The sequence below is a fragment of the Lipophrys pholis genome (genome assembly GCF_963383615.2).
Source record: "Lipophrys pholis genome assembly, contig: SCAFFOLD_53, whole genome shotgun sequence".
In the NCBI taxonomy this organism is placed as follows: domain Eukaryota; kingdom Metazoa; phylum Chordata; class Actinopteri; order Blenniiformes; family Blenniidae; genus Lipophrys; species Lipophrys pholis.
Window position 1 is genome coordinate 97,592 of NW_028292267.1, and position 17,409 is coordinate 115,000.

General features: G+C 53.2%; 2 protein-coding genes across 8 annotated transcripts in view; both read left to right on the forward strand.

Moving 5' to 3' along the window:
- Nucleotides 1-800: 800 nt before the first annotated feature.
- Nucleotides 801-11,565, forward strand: tsen2 (TSEN2 tRNA splicing endonuclease subunit). Of its 4 annotated transcripts, none has more exons than XM_080493685.1 (12): nucleotides 854-1,051; nucleotides 1,146-1,397; nucleotides 1,677-1,755; nucleotides 1,821-1,860; nucleotides 1,971-2,103; nucleotides 2,792-2,848; nucleotides 2,952-3,002; nucleotides 9,304-9,448; nucleotides 9,572-9,608; nucleotides 9,800-9,911; nucleotides 9,990-10,079; nucleotides 11,327-11,565. In XM_080493685.1, the coding sequence occupies exons 2-12, from the start codon at nucleotides 1,221-1,223 to the stop codon at nucleotides 11,384-11,386; spliced, it is 981 nt and encodes a 326-aa protein (XP_080349811.1). In that variant the 5' UTR covers nucleotides 854-1,051; nucleotides 1,146-1,220; the 3' UTR covers nucleotides 11,387-11,565. The 4 variants fall into 4 exon arrangements, with proteins under 4 accessions (XP_080349810.1, XP_080349811.1, XP_080349812.1 ...); XM_080493687.1 differs by having other exon boundaries at nucleotides 1,011-1,051; nucleotides 9,819-9,911; nucleotides 11,327-11,563; XM_080493684.1 differs by having other exon boundaries at nucleotides 801-1,397.
- A 1,020-nt stretch (nucleotides 11,566-12,585) lies between these two features.
- The window catches only part of LOC308128019 (RNA-binding protein 39-like), a 6,479-nt gene continuing 1,655 nt past the window's right edge, over nucleotides 12,586-17,409 (forward strand). The window contains exons 1-12 of one of the 4 annotated variants that reach the window (XM_080493691.1): nucleotides 12,586-12,740; nucleotides 13,019-13,073; nucleotides 14,008-14,057; nucleotides 14,190-14,348; nucleotides 14,433-14,507; nucleotides 14,578-14,695; nucleotides 14,774-14,926; nucleotides 15,110-15,247; nucleotides 15,337-15,402; nucleotides 15,533-15,737; nucleotides 15,995-16,081; nucleotides 16,312-16,417. In XM_080493691.1, the coding sequence (XP_080349817.1) occupies nucleotides 13,023-13,073; nucleotides 14,008-14,057; nucleotides 14,190-14,348; nucleotides 14,433-14,507; nucleotides 14,578-14,695; nucleotides 14,774-14,926; nucleotides 15,110-15,247; nucleotides 15,337-15,402; nucleotides 15,533-15,737; nucleotides 15,995-16,081; nucleotides 16,312-16,417 (1,208 nt within the window). In that variant the 5' untranslated portion in view covers nucleotides 12,586-12,740; nucleotides 13,019-13,022. Of the gene's footprint in view, nucleotides 12,741-12,776; nucleotides 12,840-13,018; nucleotides 13,074-14,007; nucleotides 14,058-14,189; nucleotides 14,349-14,432; nucleotides 14,508-14,577; nucleotides 14,696-14,773; nucleotides 14,927-15,109; nucleotides 15,248-15,336; nucleotides 15,403-15,532; nucleotides 15,738-15,994; nucleotides 16,082-16,311; nucleotides 16,418-17,409 lie in introns of those variants that run through there. The other 3 variants (XM_080493690.1, XM_080493693.1, XM_080493692.1) reach the window with 3 other exon arrangements.

Here is a 17,409-nt window from a genome sequence, read left to right on the forward strand (position 1 = left end):
ACCTGGTGAGACAGGACCTGATGTAGTAAGACAGGACCTGACATAGTGAGACAGGACCTGATGTAGTAAGACAGGGCCTGACATGGTGAGACAGGACCTGACCTGGTGAGACAGGACCTGATGTAGTAAGACAGGGCCTGACATAGTGAGACACGACCTGATGTAGTAAGACAGGGCCTGACATGGTGAGACAGGACCTGACCTGGTGAGACAGGACCTGATGTAGTAAGACAGGACCTGACATAGTGAGACACGACCTGATGTAGTAAGACAGGGCCTGACATAGTGAGACACGACCTGATGTAGTAAGACAGGGCCTGACATGGGGGAAATGGACCTTATCTGGGGAGACAATACCTGACGTAGTAAGACAGGACCTAACGTGGTGAGACAGGACCTGCTCCTTCTCAATGTGCTCAGAAATTTCTACACCTAAATGGTACATATCACTTCTGAAGCGCTTTTCCACTGCCTGAGCAAATCATTCACCCGTTCACACACACAGTGGTCACTTCCTGTCTACTGATGGTCACTTCCTGTCTACTGATGGTCACTTCCTGTCCACTGTCAACGGTTGACTCCTGTTCAATCGTGATCTCGGACTTAAGCCCCGTTTCCACAGCGCCCCTTGGTACCGGTACAGGACCTGTGGTAACCGTTTGGTGTGCGTTTCCACTGTCACAGTTACCGATACCAACAGGTGCCATTGGTAACCATTTCTCGCTACCCCTCGCTACCCCTCCGTTTGGGATACCAGGCGCAACCTCCCGGATATGAGGGGGAGGAGCTTCAACACTGTCGTCTGCTGATTGGTCTGTGACAACCCAACCGCTACTCTACCGGCAAGCCCGCCGTTTCAAATCAGTAAAGAAAGTGAAGAATGGATCCTTGGACGACTGAAGAAGTGCAATTGCTCCTCTCCATAATCGGAGAAGAGCAAATTCAAAAAGACCTGGTCAGAGTCCCGCCCCCGCAGTGACGTGCCGGGACCCGGATGTGACGTGTATCAGCGTAGCTACAGCAGACATCACACCGGACAGACTCAGTGAAGGTACGGATGTTAAACGTTACCTTCATCAGACACGTTACCTTCATCAGACACGTTACCGCCAGCAGCTCCGGTTCATGTCGCTCTGAACCAGCAGCAGGAAGTCACCAGGTAACACGGAAACTACTTCGTCCGAAACAACGGACCGCTCGGTCCGTCCCGGTCCAGGACCATGCAGGCGGAGTTCCGGTCTCCTCGGCAGAGGACTCGGGTCCAGGAGGACTACCATGGTCCTCTACCGGGTCTCAGCCTCCCCCGGGACCAGGACCAGAACCAGTTCAGGGCGGATCTGATCAACCAACACGTGCTGGTCTGGGACCCGGACCACATCCAGCAGGTCTACAAGCAGGTCTGGATCAGTCCTCCTCAGACCAGGTCCCAGTTAGTCCACATGAGACCAGGTCCCAGTTAGTCTACCTCAGACCAGGTCCCAGGGATTCTACCTCAGACCAGGTGCCAGGGAGTCCACCTCAGACCAGGTCCCAGGGAGTTCACATGAGACCAGGTCCCAGTTAGTCCACCTCAGACCAGGTCCCAGGGAGTTCACATGAGACCAGGTCCCAGTTAGTCTACCTCAGACCAGGTCCCAGGGAGTCCACATGAGCCTGAGGTGCTGGTCTTGTTTCAGGGTTACTTCGGTAAAGGGATCTTGTCCAGATCCAGACCAGGTCCCAGCCTGTACCAATGGGGTGACCGATCCAGACCAGGTGAGTTTCTCTGTCTCGTCCAATCAGACGCTCTGCTGCCGTTAGCTGACCTGCTTCTGTTCCAGACCCCCAGGACCGGTTTCTACCTGAGACCCCCCAGGCCAGGTGAGTCCACGTCCCCCCTAACAGAACCAGTCCCCCTAATAGAACCTTCATCACATGACCTCTGGTTCTGGTTCTGGTTCACCTGGACTCACCTTCATTCACTACCACAGGCCAGACCTGCAACACCTGGACCAGGACCTTGGACCCGGTTCAGACCAGGGTCCCCCTCAGTCCAACATCCATTCTGGTCTTGATCCCCTGGTTCCAGGTCCTGGTTTGGACCTGGTGGACTCTGACGACAAGGTGTGTGTGTGTGTGTGTGTGTGTGTGTGTGTGTGTGTGTGTGTGTGTGTGTGTGTGTGTGTGTGTGTACTCTGTGTGTACTCTGTGTGTGTGTGTACTCTGTGTGTTTACTGTGTGTGTGTGTGTGTGTACTCTGTGTTTACTGTGTGTGTGTACTCTGTGTGTGTGTACTCTGTGTGTTTACTGTGTGTGTGTACTCTGTGTGTTTACTGTGTGTGTGTACTCTGTGTGTGTGTACTCTGTGTGTTTACTGTGTGTGTGTACTCTGTGTGTTTACTGTGTGTGTGTACTCTGTGTTTACTGTGTGTGTGTACTCTGTGTGTGTGTACTCTGTGTGTTTACTGTGTGTGTGTACTCTGTGTGTTTACTGTGTGTGTGTACTCTGTGTGTGTGTACTCTGTGTGTTTACTGTGTGTGTGTGTGTGTTTACTGTGTGTGTGTGTGTGTTTACTGTGTGTGTACTCTGTGTGTGTACTCTGTGTGTGTGTACTCTGTGTGTGTACTCTGTGTGTGTGTACTCTGTGTGTTTACTGTGTGTGTGTACTCTGTGTGTGTTTACTGTGTGTGTGTACTCTGTGTGTGTGTACTCTGTGTGTGTTTACTGTGTGTGTGTGTACTCTGTGTGTTTACTGTGTGTGTGTGTACTCTGTGTGTGTACTCTGTGTGTGTGTACTCTGTGTGTGTGCAGGTCGGGAGGCTGAGCAGGGAATGTGTGTCAGAGTTCCTACAGCTCAGCCTGGAGGAGGTAACTCATTACTTTACTCTAACATTACCATAACACTACATTACCCATAATCCTCTGCTGTTTTCTTCATCTCTCCTTTTAAACTTTACTCTGTTTTCAACAGACCTTCTTCCTGGTTTACAGTCTGGGCTGCCTGTCTGTCTACCTGCACCAGGTAACTGTCTGTCTACCTGCCCCGGGTAACTGTCTGTCTACCTGCACCGAGTAACTGTCTGTCTACCTGCCCCGAGTAACTGTCTGTCTACCTGCCCCGGGTAACTGTCTGTCTACCTGCACCGGGTAACTGTCTGTCTACCTGCCCCGAGTAACTGTCTGTCTACCTGCATGATCCATAGAAACTATTATTTAAACAATCACCGGCACTCAAGTGCACCATGGCAGGACGCCCATGATGCACTGCAGCGATCCACAAACTCCCATGATGCACTGCAACAAGCCACTCCGTGAACACAGAGTGGAACGCATGTAGTTAGTTAGTTCATCTAGTTTAGTTTGGTTTATTAGTTATGGAGGTGTAACCAGGAGTGAGAGGGTTGTGTGTGGGGGGGTCAAAAGGAGTAAGAGGGTTGTGTGTGGGGGGGGGGGGGGGGGTCACCAGGAGTGAGAGGTTTGTGTGGGGGGCTCAAAAAGAGTGAGAGGGTTGTGTGTGGGGGGGTCAAAAGGAGTGAGAGGGTTGTGTGTGGGGGTGTAACCAGGAGTGAGAGGGTTGTGTGTGGGGGGGGGGGGGGGGTCACCAGGAGTGAGAGGTTTGTGTGGGGGGGGTCAAAAGGAGTGAGAGGGTTGTGTGTGGGGGGGTCAAAAGGAGTGAGAGGGTTGTGTGTGTGTGGGGGGGGGGGTCACCAGGAGTGAGAGGGTTGTGTGTGGGGGTGTAACCAGGAGTGAGAGGGTTGTGTGTGGGGGTGTAACCAGGAGTGAGAGGGTTGTGTGTGTGGGGGGGGGGTCACCAGGAGTGAGAGGTTTGTGTGGGGGGGTCAAAAGGAGTGAGAGGGTTGTGTGTGGGGGGGGGGGGGGGGTCACCAGGAGTGAGAGGGTTGTGTGTGGGGGGGGGGGGGGTCACCAGGAGTGAGAGGGTTGTGTGTGGGGTGTCCTGCCATGGGTCACCTTCGAGGACATGCCTTATGAACAGACAAGTTCTACAGTTTGCGTTCTGGAGCCACTCCACTCACCAATCACACTCAGTGATGGTGAAGGTGTAGCCCAGTTTGGTGCGACACCTGGTGGAGGAGTTCCGGTGTGCTCTGCCTAGAGTGGTAGAAGTAGTGATACTCCAGTGAGCACGGTGGTTCCTCTCACGCAACGGGTCGCAGGTCTGCTTCAATCACGGAACCCAATAAAGTTATACTGTCATAGCAACGTGTGGGAAACAAGATACTGTCTGATCGAGACAGTCACATGATTTTCTAGATTAACCGGCCTGAGCAGCTCTATCTAGACAGTCACATGATTTTCTAGATTAACCGGCCTGAGCAGCTCTATCTAGACAGTCACATGATTTTCTAGATTAACCAGCCTGAGCAGCTCTATCTAGACAGTCACATGATTTTCTAGATTAACCAGCCCGAGCAGCTCTATCTAGACAGGAACATGATTTTCTAGATTAACCAGCCCGAGCAGCTCTATCTAGACAGGAACATGATTTTCTAGATTAACCAGCCCGAGCAGCTCTATCTAGACAGGAACATGATGTTCTAGATTAACCAGCCCGAGCAGCTCTATCTAGACAGGAACATGATTTAACAAAGAAGCAACAACAAAAGAAAAACATGATTTTGAAAGTTGAACGAATGATGGTAGTGTGTGTGTGTGTGTGTGTGTGTGTGTGTGTGTGTGTGTGTGTGTGTGTGTGTGTGTGTGTGTGTGTGTGTGTGTGTGTGTGTGTGTGTGTGTGTGTGTGTGTGTGTGATATGGTGACAGCTGGATTGTGATGTGGAGGTTTTAATGTGGTTAAAATGGTGGAAATGTTTTGTTATTAAACAAGAGAGGAGGTGGAGGAATAGGAAGTAAGGAATAGGAAGTGAGAAATAGGAAGTGAGAAATAGGAAGTAAGGAATAGGAAGTGAGAAATAGGAAGTGAGAAATAGGAAGTGAGAAATAGGAAGTAAGGAATAGGAAGTGAGGAATAGGAAGTGAGAAATAGGAAGTGAGAAATAGGAAGTAAGGAATAGGAAGTGAGAAATAGGAAGTGAGAAATAGGAAGTGAGAAATAGGAAGTAAGGAATAGGAAGTGAGGAATAGGAAGTAAGGAATAGGAAGTGAGAAATAGGAAGTAAGGAATAGGAAGTGAGAAATAGGAAGTGAGAAATAGGAAGTAAGTAATAGGAAGTGAGAAATAGGAAGTGAGAAATAGGAAGTAAGGAATAGAAAGTGAGAAATAGGAAGTAAGGAATAGGAAGTAAGGAATCGGAAGTAAGAAATAGGAAGTGAGAAATAGGAAGTAAGGAATAGGAAGTGAGAAATAGGAAGTAAGTAATAGGAAGTGAGGAATAGGAAGTGAGAAATAGGAAGTGAGGAATAGGAAGTGAGAAATAGGAAGTAAGGAATAGGAAGTGAGAAATAGGAAGTAAGTAATAGGAAGTGAGGAATAGGAAGTGAGCGTCGGGCCCCGGCTGGGCTGTCGACTGGGGGGAGGTTGGGGGCGGGTTGTCCGGGCCCTGGGGGTGCGGGGCCTCCCCCTTCCCGGTGGGGGTGCCCGCTGCGGCGCTGGGGGTGGGTCCTCCCTCTGGCCCCCTCCCCCGGTGGGGCGGGTTGGCCCCTGCTGCCGCGCTCCGGGTCTGCCTCATTCCCGGATTGGGGGGAGCGGGGTACGGGGGGGGCTCCGGGTTCTGGATGGACGGTTAACTGAGAGTGACCTCCAGGGCCTGATAGGGGTGTGCGTGTGCGTGTGAGTGGGGGTGTGTGAGTTGGGGTGTGTGGGTTGGGGTGTGTGGGTTGGGGTGTGGGGCTGTGTGGAGTGGGCGAATGAGGGGGGGTGCCCTGGCCACTGGCCTCCGGCTGGGCTCGCACTGGGCCCTGCGGGTCTCGGACTCTGCTGTCTGGCCGTTGGGTGGGGTGGGGGCTCCCTGCCCGGGTCCCCTTGCGGCGCCTTGTTTGGGGGGGTGTGGCCCCCCTGGTCCTAGGCCGGCCGCTCGGGGGGTGGGGTGGGGCAGCGCGGGGGGTCCAGCTGGGCCAAGGTCCTAGCGACGGGGGGACCCCCTCCCTCAGAACCCTCCCTGCCTTACCTCACCTTATATTACCCCACAATAGGGAAGAGTGGGGCGGTGCCTAGGTGGGGGGTCCAGGCTACTTAATTGCGGTCTGGGTCCTCCCCCGACTTTGCACCACCCACAATTTTAACCACACTTAGTCATGCAGGGTCTTGAGGGGGTAAGCCGCTTTCGGGGTTCTGCCGCTTGTCAGCGGTAGAACGCCCGGGCCCCGCTACCCCCCAATTTTAAACCGCACCATAGACACACACATCGCATCCACCTTTTCAAAACACAAAAACACACCCTTACATACATCCAACACACATATAGGGCAGGGGAAGGGCGGGAGACGTGGCTCCCCCCAGCACCTCCCGCTGGGGTCCCGCCCCGGCCCGGGGTGAGTGCGGCTGGAGTACGGGGGGCGCGCTCCCTCGGGCGCGGCGCTTGTGGGGGGGCTGGGGTGCGGTGCTCCTTCTCCACTTGCTGTTGGATTGGTGGAGGTTGGGATACCGCGGTGGCCGGGAGGGGGCCCGGCCGGCGGCCTGAGGGTGCGAGAGTCATCACTCCCCCCCCCGTTCCGTGTGTGTGTGTGTGTGTGTGTGTGTGTGTGTGTGTGTGTGTGTGTGTGTGTGTGTGTGTGTGTGTGTGTGTGTGGGGGTGTGGGGGTGTGTGGGTGTGCGGGGTGGGTCATGGGTTGGGTTTCCCAATCAAGACCCGGGGGGAGGGGTTATGGGGCGGGTGGATTATGAGGCTCCTGGGGGTGTAGAGTTGACTGTTCTCCGACCGGGGCCTGCGCCGGGCTTCGCTTTCCTGGGTCTGGGGGCGGGGCTGGTCCGGGGCGCGGCGGCTGGGGCCGTCTCTGCCTTACCGGGTTGGGGGGGGCGGTGGGTGGGCCTGTTCCCGGGGGTGCGGTGGGACTCGCCGCCGGGGTTGGGGGGGCTCTCGGCCCGCTCGGCCCGGGGGCCCTGCTCCGGCCTTTTCTCGGCTTGGCGGCTTGGGTCGGGGCCTGGGGCCCTGTGCCCTTTGTCCTTCTCTTGTGGGCCCCTCTTGCCTGGGGGGGATTCCTCTCTGCATTCTCCGTCGGGTGCTTTTTGGGCGGGGGCGGGGCTCTCTGGGGTGGTTCGCTGGGGTCTCCCCGGGCCTGGGGGGCTTCTGTCTGCCGGGGTGGCGGTGTCCGGGCGCGGTGGCCTCGGACCCCGGGGTGTCACCACGGGTCCCCCCACAACAGTTCCGGCCACACCCAGTGGACAAGCCACACACACTCACATACACGCACACACACACACACACACTTTCACTCCTCACGAAAGGTGCTTCTGAAGTTGCTTGTTGTCTGTCATCATTTGCTCAAACTTTAAAAATCATGTTCCTCTTTTGTTGTTGCCTCTTTGTTATTTCATGTTCCTGCTTCACGTTACTGTCTAGATAGAGCTGCTCAGGCTGGTTAAATCTAGGAAATCATCTTACTGTCTAGATAGAGCTGCTCAGGCTGGTTCAATCTAATAACAGTTGGAAAGTATTTGGATGAGTGTGATTATTGCAAATAATATATGTAGCACAACAAGGACATTGTATGTTATCCCCTTCCCCCCACCCCCCTCCCCCCTCCCCCCTCGACTTTCTTCTCTCTCTTCTCTTCTCTCTCTCTTTGTGCGTTCCCCCCCGGTCGTGTACGGCAGCCATGCCAGCTTCTGACGGAGAAGGCAACAGGAGGAGACTCCAGGTCTCTCCCTGTTGCAAGACCAAAAACTGTTCTGACTCCGAAGGCTCTCAATCACATCATATTGTTGGCCCAAGCTGCCGAACAGGACAAGGGCACCAAAAAAAAAAAAAAAAAAAAAAAAAAAAAAAAAAAAAAAAAAATAGGAAGTAAGGAATAGGAAGTGAGGAATAGGAAGTGAGAAATAGGAAGTGAGAAATAGGAAGTGAGAAATAGGAAGTGAGAAATAGGAAGTAAGGAATAGGAAGTGAGAAATAGGAAGTGAGGAATAGGAAGTGAGAAATAGGAAGTGAGAAATAGGAAGTAATGAATAGGAAGTGAGAAATAGGAAGTGAGAAATAGGAAGTAAGGAATAGGAAGTAAGGAATAGGAAGTAAGGAATAGGAAGTGAGAAATAGGAAGTGAGGAATAGGAAGTAAGGAATAGGAAGTGAGAAATAGGAAGTAAGGAATAGGAAGTGAGAAATAGGAAGTGAGAAATAGGAAGTAAGGAATAGGAAGTAAGGAATAGGAAGTGAGAAATAGGAAGTAAGGAATAGGAAGTGAGGAATAGAAAGTGAGAAATAGGAAGTAAGGAATAGGAAGTGAGAAATAGGAAGTAAGGAATCGAAAGTGAGAAATGGGAAGTGAGAAATAGGAAGTAAGTAATAGGAAGTGAGGAATAGGAAGTGAGAAATAGGAAGTGAGAAATAGGAAGTAAGTAATAGGAAGTGAGGAATAGGAAGTGAGAAATAGGAAGTGAGGAATAGGAAGTAAGTAATAGGAAGTAAGGAATAGGAAGTGAGAAATAGGAAGTGAGGAATAGGAAGTGAGAAATAGGAAGTAAGGAATAGAAAGTGAGAAATAGGAAGTAAGGAATAGGAAGTAAGGAATAGGAAGTAAGGAATAGGAAGTAAGGAATCTGAAGTAAGAAATAGGAAGTAAGGAATAGGAAGTGAGAAATAGGAAGTAAGGAATAGGAAGTAAGGAATCGAAAGTGAGAAATGGGAAGTGAGAAATAGGAAGTAAGGAATAGGAAGTGAGGAATAGGAAGTAAGTAATAGGAAGTGAGGAATAGGAAGTGAGAAATAGGAAGTGAGGAATAGGAAGTGAGAAATAGGAAGTAAGGAATAGGAAGTGAGAAATAGGAAGTGAGAAATAGGAAGTAAGTAATAGGAAGTGAGAAATAGGAAGTGAGAAATAGGAAGTAAGGAATAGAAAGTGAGAAATAGGAAGTAAGGAATAGGAAGTAAGGAATCGGAAGTAAGAAATAGGAAGTGAGAAATAGGAAGTAAGGAATAGGAAGTGAGAAATAGGAAGTAAGTAATAGGAAGTGAGGAATAGGAAGTGAGAAATAGGAAGTGAGGAATAGGAAGTGAGAAATAGGAAGTGAGAAATAGGAAGTGAGAAATAGGAAGTAAGAAACCAAAAACAGAAAAACGCCAGGAGCCTGTCTCTCTCTCTCTGATTGGCCAGGAGCTCGTCTCTCTCTCTCTCTCTGATTGGCCAGGGGCTCGTCTCTCTCTCTCTGATTGGCCAGGAGCCCGTCTCTCTCTCTCTCTGATTGGCCAGGAGCCCCTGTCGGTGGTGGACCTGTGGAGAAGGTTCCGGTCTCTGTGTCCAGACTTCGTCAGCTCCTACGCAGCCTATCACCACTGTCGCAGCAGGGGGTGGGTCCCCAAAGAAGGGGGCGGGGCCAAGTATGGCGTTGACTTCAGTAAGACCCAAACACATGGGGGCGAGGCCTGTGAACTGGGGGCGGGGCTAAAGTCACAACTGTTCATGTCGACTCTAATCTGATTTGTCTTCACGTTTTCATCATTTCACCGTCTGTTTCTAGTTTTGTACAGGAAAGGACCTCCTTTCTACCACGCCAGGTAACACACACACACACACACACACACACACACACACACACACACACACACACACACACACACACACACACACACACACACACACCGTGGGGTCTCCCTGGGACTGGTCACAGTTGTCACAGTTGAAGGAAGTGTCTCCTCCCTGACGCTGAAATCTCCTGCGTGTCCCTGAACGTGTCGCGGTGGCTCAGCTACTCCGTTGTCGTCCAGCGAGCTGATGGCGCCTTCAGGGATTTGGCGTTGCGTCCATTTTCTTGGCGGTCCCTGGCAGCTCTCAGCAGGATCACGGCGAACGTCTCCAAGGTAACGAGTCGGCCCGCCAGGTTGCCGTCACCTGTTTGGATCCCTGCCGTGGCCTCTGACCTGTGCCTTGTTTTCCAGGAACTCATGCTGTGTTACGTCGTTTATCCAGCCGACCTATCAGAGGCCGAGCTGGACTCACCGCAGTGTCTGAGACGACTGAAGGTTCAGGTGAGTCTGCAGCACATGGTGAGGGGAGGGGCTGGCCTTATCTGAGTCTGGTTCTGCAGGTTTCTCCTCCACTGAGTCTGGTTCTGCAGGTTTCTCCTCCACTGAGTCTGGTTCTGCAGGTTTCTCCTCCACTGAGTCTGGTTCTGCAGGTTTCTCCTCCACTGGGTCTGGTTCTGCAGGTTATTCCTCTTCTAAGTCTGGTTCTGCAGGTTCTTCCTTTTCTGAGTCTGGTTCTGCAGGTTCTTCGTCCTTTGGGTCTGGTTCTGCAGGTTTCTCCTGGTTGCTCCAGATGAATTGAAGCAGGTACTCTTCAGGTAGAACCAGGTAAGGCCAGGTCATGGTGTCACTCCAAAACCTGGGACGTCACTGCAGACGGAACGTGAAGGACTTCTGTGGAAAGCTCCTGTTTTTGGTCCCGGTACTCCTTTTGTAATGTTTTTAAGTTTCTTGAGGAGCTGCTGGACGGTCCTAACGTTCCCGCCACAGCCAGGTCCCGTTGTCGTCCCTGATACTCCAGTCTGGGTTAGGGTCAGGGTCTGGGTTAGGGTCAGGGTCTGGGTTAGGGTTATGTCTGGGTTAGGGTCTGGGTTAGGGTTAGGGTCTCGGTTAGGGTTAGGGTCTGGGTTAGGGTCTGGGTTAGGCTTAGGGTCTGGGTCAGGGTTAGGGTCGTCTGGCCTGAACCTCGGCTGCAGACCAAAGAGAAACATTGCGTCTCCTCGTCGCTCCGTTCTTGTTTTTTCACGTCCGTCTTGCTTTGATGATGAAGAGCCGGTTCAGCCTCTTCCTCCTCGTAGGTAGTGAGAACTCCACCCCCAGCTGATGACGTGTCAGATCCCGTTCTGGAACCCACTCTGGCCCAGCTCTGACCCCACTCTGGCCCAGCTCTGACCCCACTCTGGCCCAGCTCTGACCTCGCTCTGGCCCTCCTCTGGCCCCCCTCTGGCCCAGCTCTGGCCCTCCTCTGACCCTCCTCTGACCTCGCTCTGGCCCTCCTCTGGCACTCCTCTGGCACTCCTCTGGCCCCCCTCTGGCCCAGCTCTGGCCCTCCTCTGGCCCTCCTCTGGCCCCCCTCTGGCCCTCCTCTGGCCCTCCTCTGGCCCCCCTCTGGCCCTCCTCTGGCCCCCCTCTGGCCCAGCTCTGACTCTCTGCTGAAGTGAAGGAGTTCAAAGGTCGAACCTAAAGAGCTTCACCAGCAGACCTGCACAACTCCTCCCACCTAGTAACTGCTGACCTGTTTGTTCCTGCAGGAGGTCCTGGTCAGCCGGTGGGTCTCCTCCAGAGAGCGGACGGAACAGGACGACGTCTGATTGACCGAACAGCAAGTCACCTGATCGTCTCAATCTGCTGAGTCACCTGATCGTCTCAATCTGCTGAGTCACCTGATCGTCTCAATCTGCTGAGTCACCTGATCAACAAAGTATTATTGAGTCGTTTCGAGCTGAACATGAACAGACTGTTTGAATAAAGTTCCAGAAATCAACATCACACTGCCTGGTATTGTTTGAATTCCTCAAACTGGTGAACCAGCTCTAACCCTCCACAGTGTCCCGACGTCTCCCAGTGAACCAGCTCTAACCCTCCACAGTGTCCCGACGTCTCCCAGTGAACCAGCTCTAACCCTCCACTGTGTCCTGACGTCTCCCAGTGAACCAGCTCTAACCGTCCACTGTGTCCTGAGGACTCTCTGTGAACCAGCTCTAACCCTCCACTGTGTCCTGACGTCTCCCAGTGAACCAGCTCTAACCCTCCACAGTGTCCTGAGGACTCTCTGTGAACCAGCTCTAACCCTCCACTGTGTCCTGAGGACTCTCTGTGAACCAGCTCTAACCCTCCACTGTGTCCTGACGTCTCCCAGTGAACCAGCTCTAACCCTCCACAGTGTCCTGAGGACTCTCTGTGAACCAGCTCTAACCCTCCACTGTGTCCTGACGTCTCCCAGTGAACCAGCTCTAACCCTCCACTGTGTCCTGACGTCTCCCAGTGAACCAGCTCTAACCGTCCACTGTGTCCTGACGTCTCCCAGTGAACCAGCTCTAACCCGCCACAGTGTCCCGACGTCTCCCAGTGAACCAGCTCTAACCCTCCACTGTGTCCTGACGTCTCCCAGTGAACCAGCTCTAACCCTCCACTGTGTCCTGACGTCTCCCAGTGAACCAGCTCTAACCCTCCACTGTGTCCTGACGTCTCCCAGTGAACCAGCTCTAACCCTCCACTGTGTCCTGACGTCTCCCAGTGAACCAGCTCTAACTCTCCACAGTGTCCTGAGGACTCTCTGTGAATGAGTTGGATGGATGAGTTTAATTGTATTGAAGACATAAAAATTAATTTTGTAAAAATCTTTCTGCTGACTTATATAATCCATGTGTTTTTTATCACCTACGTGTTCAATAATTATCCACTAAATATTCGGATTTATTGGTTTTGTTTTTTGTTCATTGGGTTTTTGAATAAATTGATTTTATGTACGAAAAAATGTTTTGATCTCGCGGTGGAAAGATCTCGCGATACTTCAGAGGCTCCTTCCGTTCGTCATTCAGCTCTGAGCGCAGCGCGTCGGTCCGTAACGAGCCTCGAGCCCCGGAGAGAACCGGAGAGTCCGCCTTCACCGCACTGAACCACCGCTTCAAGGCCCTGACTCACCGAGCCTCTGACCGGCAGGAGGTAGGCCTCCATCGGTCTTTACTCCGGTGCCTGGCGCAAGAGAGAGCCGCGCGAAGCGGGAGAGAGCGCGGGAGGCCCGCTAGCTGCTGTTAGCCTCCTGTTAGCATCCTGAGAGCTGTTATATTCCACTTTATTATAAAAGCATTAGGATCTCAAAATATTCCACTGGTGCTCCATCTAACTCTGTGTGTGTGTGTGTGTGTGTGTGTGTGTGTGTGTGTGTGTGTGTGTGTGTGTGTGTGTGTGTGTGTGTGTGTGTGTGTGTGTGTGTGTGTCAGCAGCATGGCGGACGACCTGGACATCGAGGCGATGCTGGAAGCTCCATACAAGAAGGTGAGTCTGGGAGTTCTGACTGTACCGACCGACTGTCTGTACTGTGTATCAGGAACAGTATCAAACACTCTTCTTGAACCACACGATCTGTTTAGATGTTTGTTCCATACTATCACTTGTTGTTGGACTGTAGCTGTCGGGTTGTAAATGTTAGACTGTAGGCATCAGACCTTATATGTCCCACTGTAGCTGTTGGACTGTAGCTGTCGGGTTGTAAATGTTAGACTGTAGGCATCAGACCTTATATGTCCCACTGTAGCTGTTGGACTGTAGCTGTCGGGTTGTAGCTGGTGAACTGTGGGCCTCGGGCTGTAGCTGTTGGACTGTGAGCTGTAGCTGTTGGGCTGGGGCTGTTGCTGTCACGCTGTATCTGTCAGGCTGTATCTGGCAGACTGTGGTCCTCGGGCTGTAGCTGTTGGACTGTGGGCCTCGGGCTGTAGCTGTTGGACTGTGGGCCTCGGGCTGTAGCTGTTGGACTGTGGGCCTCGGGCTGTAGCTGTTGGACTATGGGCGTCGGGCTGTAGCTGTTGGACTATGGGCGTCGGGCTGTAGCTGTTGGACTGTGGGCGTCGGGCTGTAGCTGTTGGACTATGGGCGTCGGGCTGTAGCTGTTGGACTATGGGTGTTGGAGCTCCACCAACATTGACATTGTGTCAGTACCTGTAAATGTTGTCGAGCTGTGTCTCTGTACCAACAGTTCCTGTTGGAAAACCAACACAAAGGGAAGTTTGTATAATGTGAGACCTTTAAACTATGTTTCCATTTCCTCCTGCTGCTCCTCCTCTTGCTGCACCTCCTCCTGCTGCTCCTCCTCTTGCTGCACCTCTTCCTGCTGCTCCTCCTCCTGCTGCTCCTCCTCCTGCTGCACCTCCTCCTGCTGCTCCTCCTCCTGCTGCTTGTCCTGCTGTTCTTCTTCTCTGTCAATCTTTCTTAGGAGGACACCAAGGCCACAAGTCCTAATGGGGAGGAGGAGCGTTCCAAGAGGTCAGTAGGTCACAGATTCGTTTCCTCAAGAAGGATCGATGCAATGTCAATGAACCACCTGCCTGTCAGGCTTGCCTCTGATTGGCCGCCGTCTCAGGCCTGCCTCTGATTAGCCGCTGTGTATTTTGACAGGAAAAAACGCAGCCGTGAACGGAAAAAGAGCCGCAGCCGCGAGCGGAAAAGGAGCCGCAGCCGCGAGCGGAAACGCAGCCGCGAGCGGAGACGAAGCCGCAGCCGGGAGCGGCGGCGCAGCCGGGAGCGAGGAGGACGTTACAGGGACCACCACAAGCAGTGAGTCCCCCTTTGGCTGGAGCCGGGCCGAGCTGCCGCTCACTGCTGGCTGGCTCCCGCCATTGAAACTTCCTGTGTTTGCAGCCGCGGGCGCTCCAGGAGCAAGAGTCCGATCCGGAAGGAGAAGAGTCCGATCCGGAAGGAGAAGAGTCCGATCCGGTGAGAGCAGTGCCGTCTTCTGTCAGGACGCCGCTTGTTGTGGCTGACGGTTGCTGTTGTTGTGTGGCAGACAGCCGATAGACAACCTGACTCCAGAGGAGCGAGACGCCCGGACCGTCTTCTGCATGCAGCTGGCCGCCCGAATCCGCCCCAGAGACCTGGAGGACTTTTTCTCCGCAGTGGGACAGGTACGAGTGCCGTGGCAGGGCGGGGCTTCCGTGCCACTGTTGGTTGCCGTGGTAACGGCTGCGGCCATCCCTCCGCAGGTTCGAGACGTGAGGATGATCTCGGACAGGAACTCCCGCAGGTCAAAGGGCATTGCTTACATCGAGTTCGTGGACACCGGCTCCGTTCCTCTCGCCATCGGGCTGACGGGGCAAAGGCTGCTGGGAGTTCCTATCATCGTACAGGCCTCACAGGTATTCACACACACACTGACTGACACAGGCCACCTGTACAGGTGTAAAGTAACGTGTGTGTGTGTGTGTGTGTGTGTGTGTGTGTGTGTGTGTGTGTGTGTGTGTGTGTGTGTGTGTGTGTGTGTGTGTGTGTGTGTGTGTGTGTGTGTGTGTGTGTGTGTGTGTGTGTGTGTGTGTGTGTAGGCAGAGAAGAACCGAGCAGCGGCTGCAGCCAGCGTCCTGCAGAAAGGAGCGTGTGGTCCGATGAGGCTGTATGTAGGATCACTGCACTTCAACATCACAGAGGAGATGCTGAGGGGGATCTTCGAACCCTTTGGACGGGTAATACACACACACACACTCACACACACACTCACACACACTCTCTCACTCTTCTGTGGATGTGTAAGGTATAAAACTGTGTTCCTCAGATTGAGAGCATCCAGCTGATGATGGACAGTGAAACGGGACGCTCCAAAGGCTACGGCTTCATCACTGTGAGTCCTTCACCTCAATGGATGTGGCCATCGCCTCGTGTCCTGGTGGCCTAACCGTGTGGCGGCCATCACTTCATGGCCGCCGTGTCATGGCCGCCGTGTCATGCATGTGAACAATGAGTGCTCTCAGTTCTCAGATGCGGAGTGTGCCAAGAAAGCTCTAGAGCAGCTGAACGGGTTCGAGCTGGCCGGGCGACCCATGAAGGTTGGCCACGTCACGGAACGCGGCGATGCCGCCGCCGCCTCCTCCTTCCTGGACAACGACGAGCTGGAACGCTCCGGCATCGACCTGGGGACCACCGGGAGGCTGCAGCTGATGGCCCGACTGGCTGAAGGTCAGAGCGCCTCCACCAACCTCCACTGCCGCCTCCACCCCCACCAAACTTCACCCGTGTGTGTGTGTGTGTGTGTGTGTGTGTGTGTGTGTGTGTGTGTGTGTGTGTGTGTGTGTGTGTGTGTGTGTGTGTGTGTGTGTGTGTGTGTGTGTGTGTGTGTGTGTGTGTGTGTGTGTGTGTGTGTGTGTGTGTGTGTGTGTGTGTGTGTGTGTGTGTGTGTGTGTGTGTGTGTGTGTGTGTGTGTGTGTGTGTTGCAGGTACGGGGCTGCAGATCCCTCCTGCAGCTCAGCAGGCTCTGCATATGAGTGGAGCCATCGCCATCGGAGCTATGGCTGCTGTTTCAGGTACACTCCTTAGTGTGTAGGGGGCCTGGTCCAGCCCAGTGTGTAGGGGGCCTGGTCCAGCCAAGTGTGTAGGGGGCCTGGTCCAGCCCAGTGTGTAGGGGGCCTGGTCCAGCCCAGTGTGTAGGGGGCCTGGTCCAGCCCAGTGTGTAGGGGGCCTGGTCCAGCCCAGTGTGTAGGGGGCCTGGTCCAGGGTGTTGATCCTGCAGTAACTTGTGTGTTTTCATTTCCAGCTGCCATGAATCCTGCTATCAACATGAACTCGGCTCCTCTCAGCCTGCCGGTACAGCCTCTGGCCACACACTGCTTCCAGCTGTCCAACATGTTCATCCCCCACAGGTCTCACTCTCACACACACACACACACTCACTCACTCACTCAATCACACACACACACACACACACACACACACACACACACACACACACACACACACACACACACACACACACACACACACACACGATTCAGTTCAGTTTACATAACTTTATTTCTCCTTCACTGGAGCTGCATTAAATAGGAACCTTCACAGTAGAGAGTGAGTCAACCTCCTTACTGTACCTAGGAGCTGCTTCCTCATGGGAGGAGCCTGCCTCCATTCTACAGGTAGAAAACCTAGGACCCTACAGGGGGCAGCACTGAGAACCAGGTGTCCTGTAGAAAACCTAGGACCCTCCAGGGGGCAGCACTGAGAACCAGGTGTCCTGTAGAAAACCTAGGACCCTCCAGGGGGCAGCACTGAGAACCAGGTGTCCTGTAGAAAACCTAGGACCCTCCAGGGGGCAGCACTGAGAACCAGGTGTTCTGTTGTATCAGACGTAGGGCTGAATGATTAATTGCATTTGCGATAATATCGCATTATGATAAAACAGGATTTTGAAAACACAAAGGCTGCGATTTGACCGCTCACGTGATCTGGTCACGTGATCCTAACGGGCTCATGGTTTTTAGGTATGGAGCCGATCCGGGATCGGGTTCTGATGTGGACTGGATTTCCTGAAGGGAAGCGGGTCTCAATGAGACCAGGAGGAATCAGTCAGGAAATCCAGTCCACAGTTTGCAGCCAGCGAGCAGGCTAGGGAAGTAGCACTGTGCTATCCAACTTTTCATGGCAACATGTTGCTGTTTGGACGGATTTTACACTCAAGACACCACAAAGCAACACAGCAACGTGGATGTTAGCAAAGCAACGCAGCAACGTGGATGTTAGCAAAGCCATAGTCCAGCAGGGCGGCGCTCTGCAGCCAGACGTCAGCGTTTTCAGACTCCAGCTCTGGGAGGAGAACAGCTCTGACATCAGAACAATGAGCAGCAGCTCCTCCAGGCTGTCA

What these genes read in the sequence shown, in the direction of transcription:
- tsen2 (XM_080493684.1), top strand. Translation starts at nt 1,221, where the DNA reads ATGCAGGCGGAGTTCCGGTCTCCTCGGCAGAGGACTCGGGTCCAGGAG. An exon ending in TCCAGCAGGTCTACAAGCAG is followed by an intron (nt 1,398 to 1,676) that starts GTCTGGATCAGT and finishes GTCTTGTTTCAG; the next exon opens with GGTTACTTCGGTAAAGGGAT. An exon ending in TGGTGGACTCTGACGACAAG is followed by an intron (nt 2,104 to 2,791) that starts GTGTGTGTGTGT and finishes GTGTGTGTGCAG; the next exon opens with GTCGGGAGGCTGAGCAGGGA.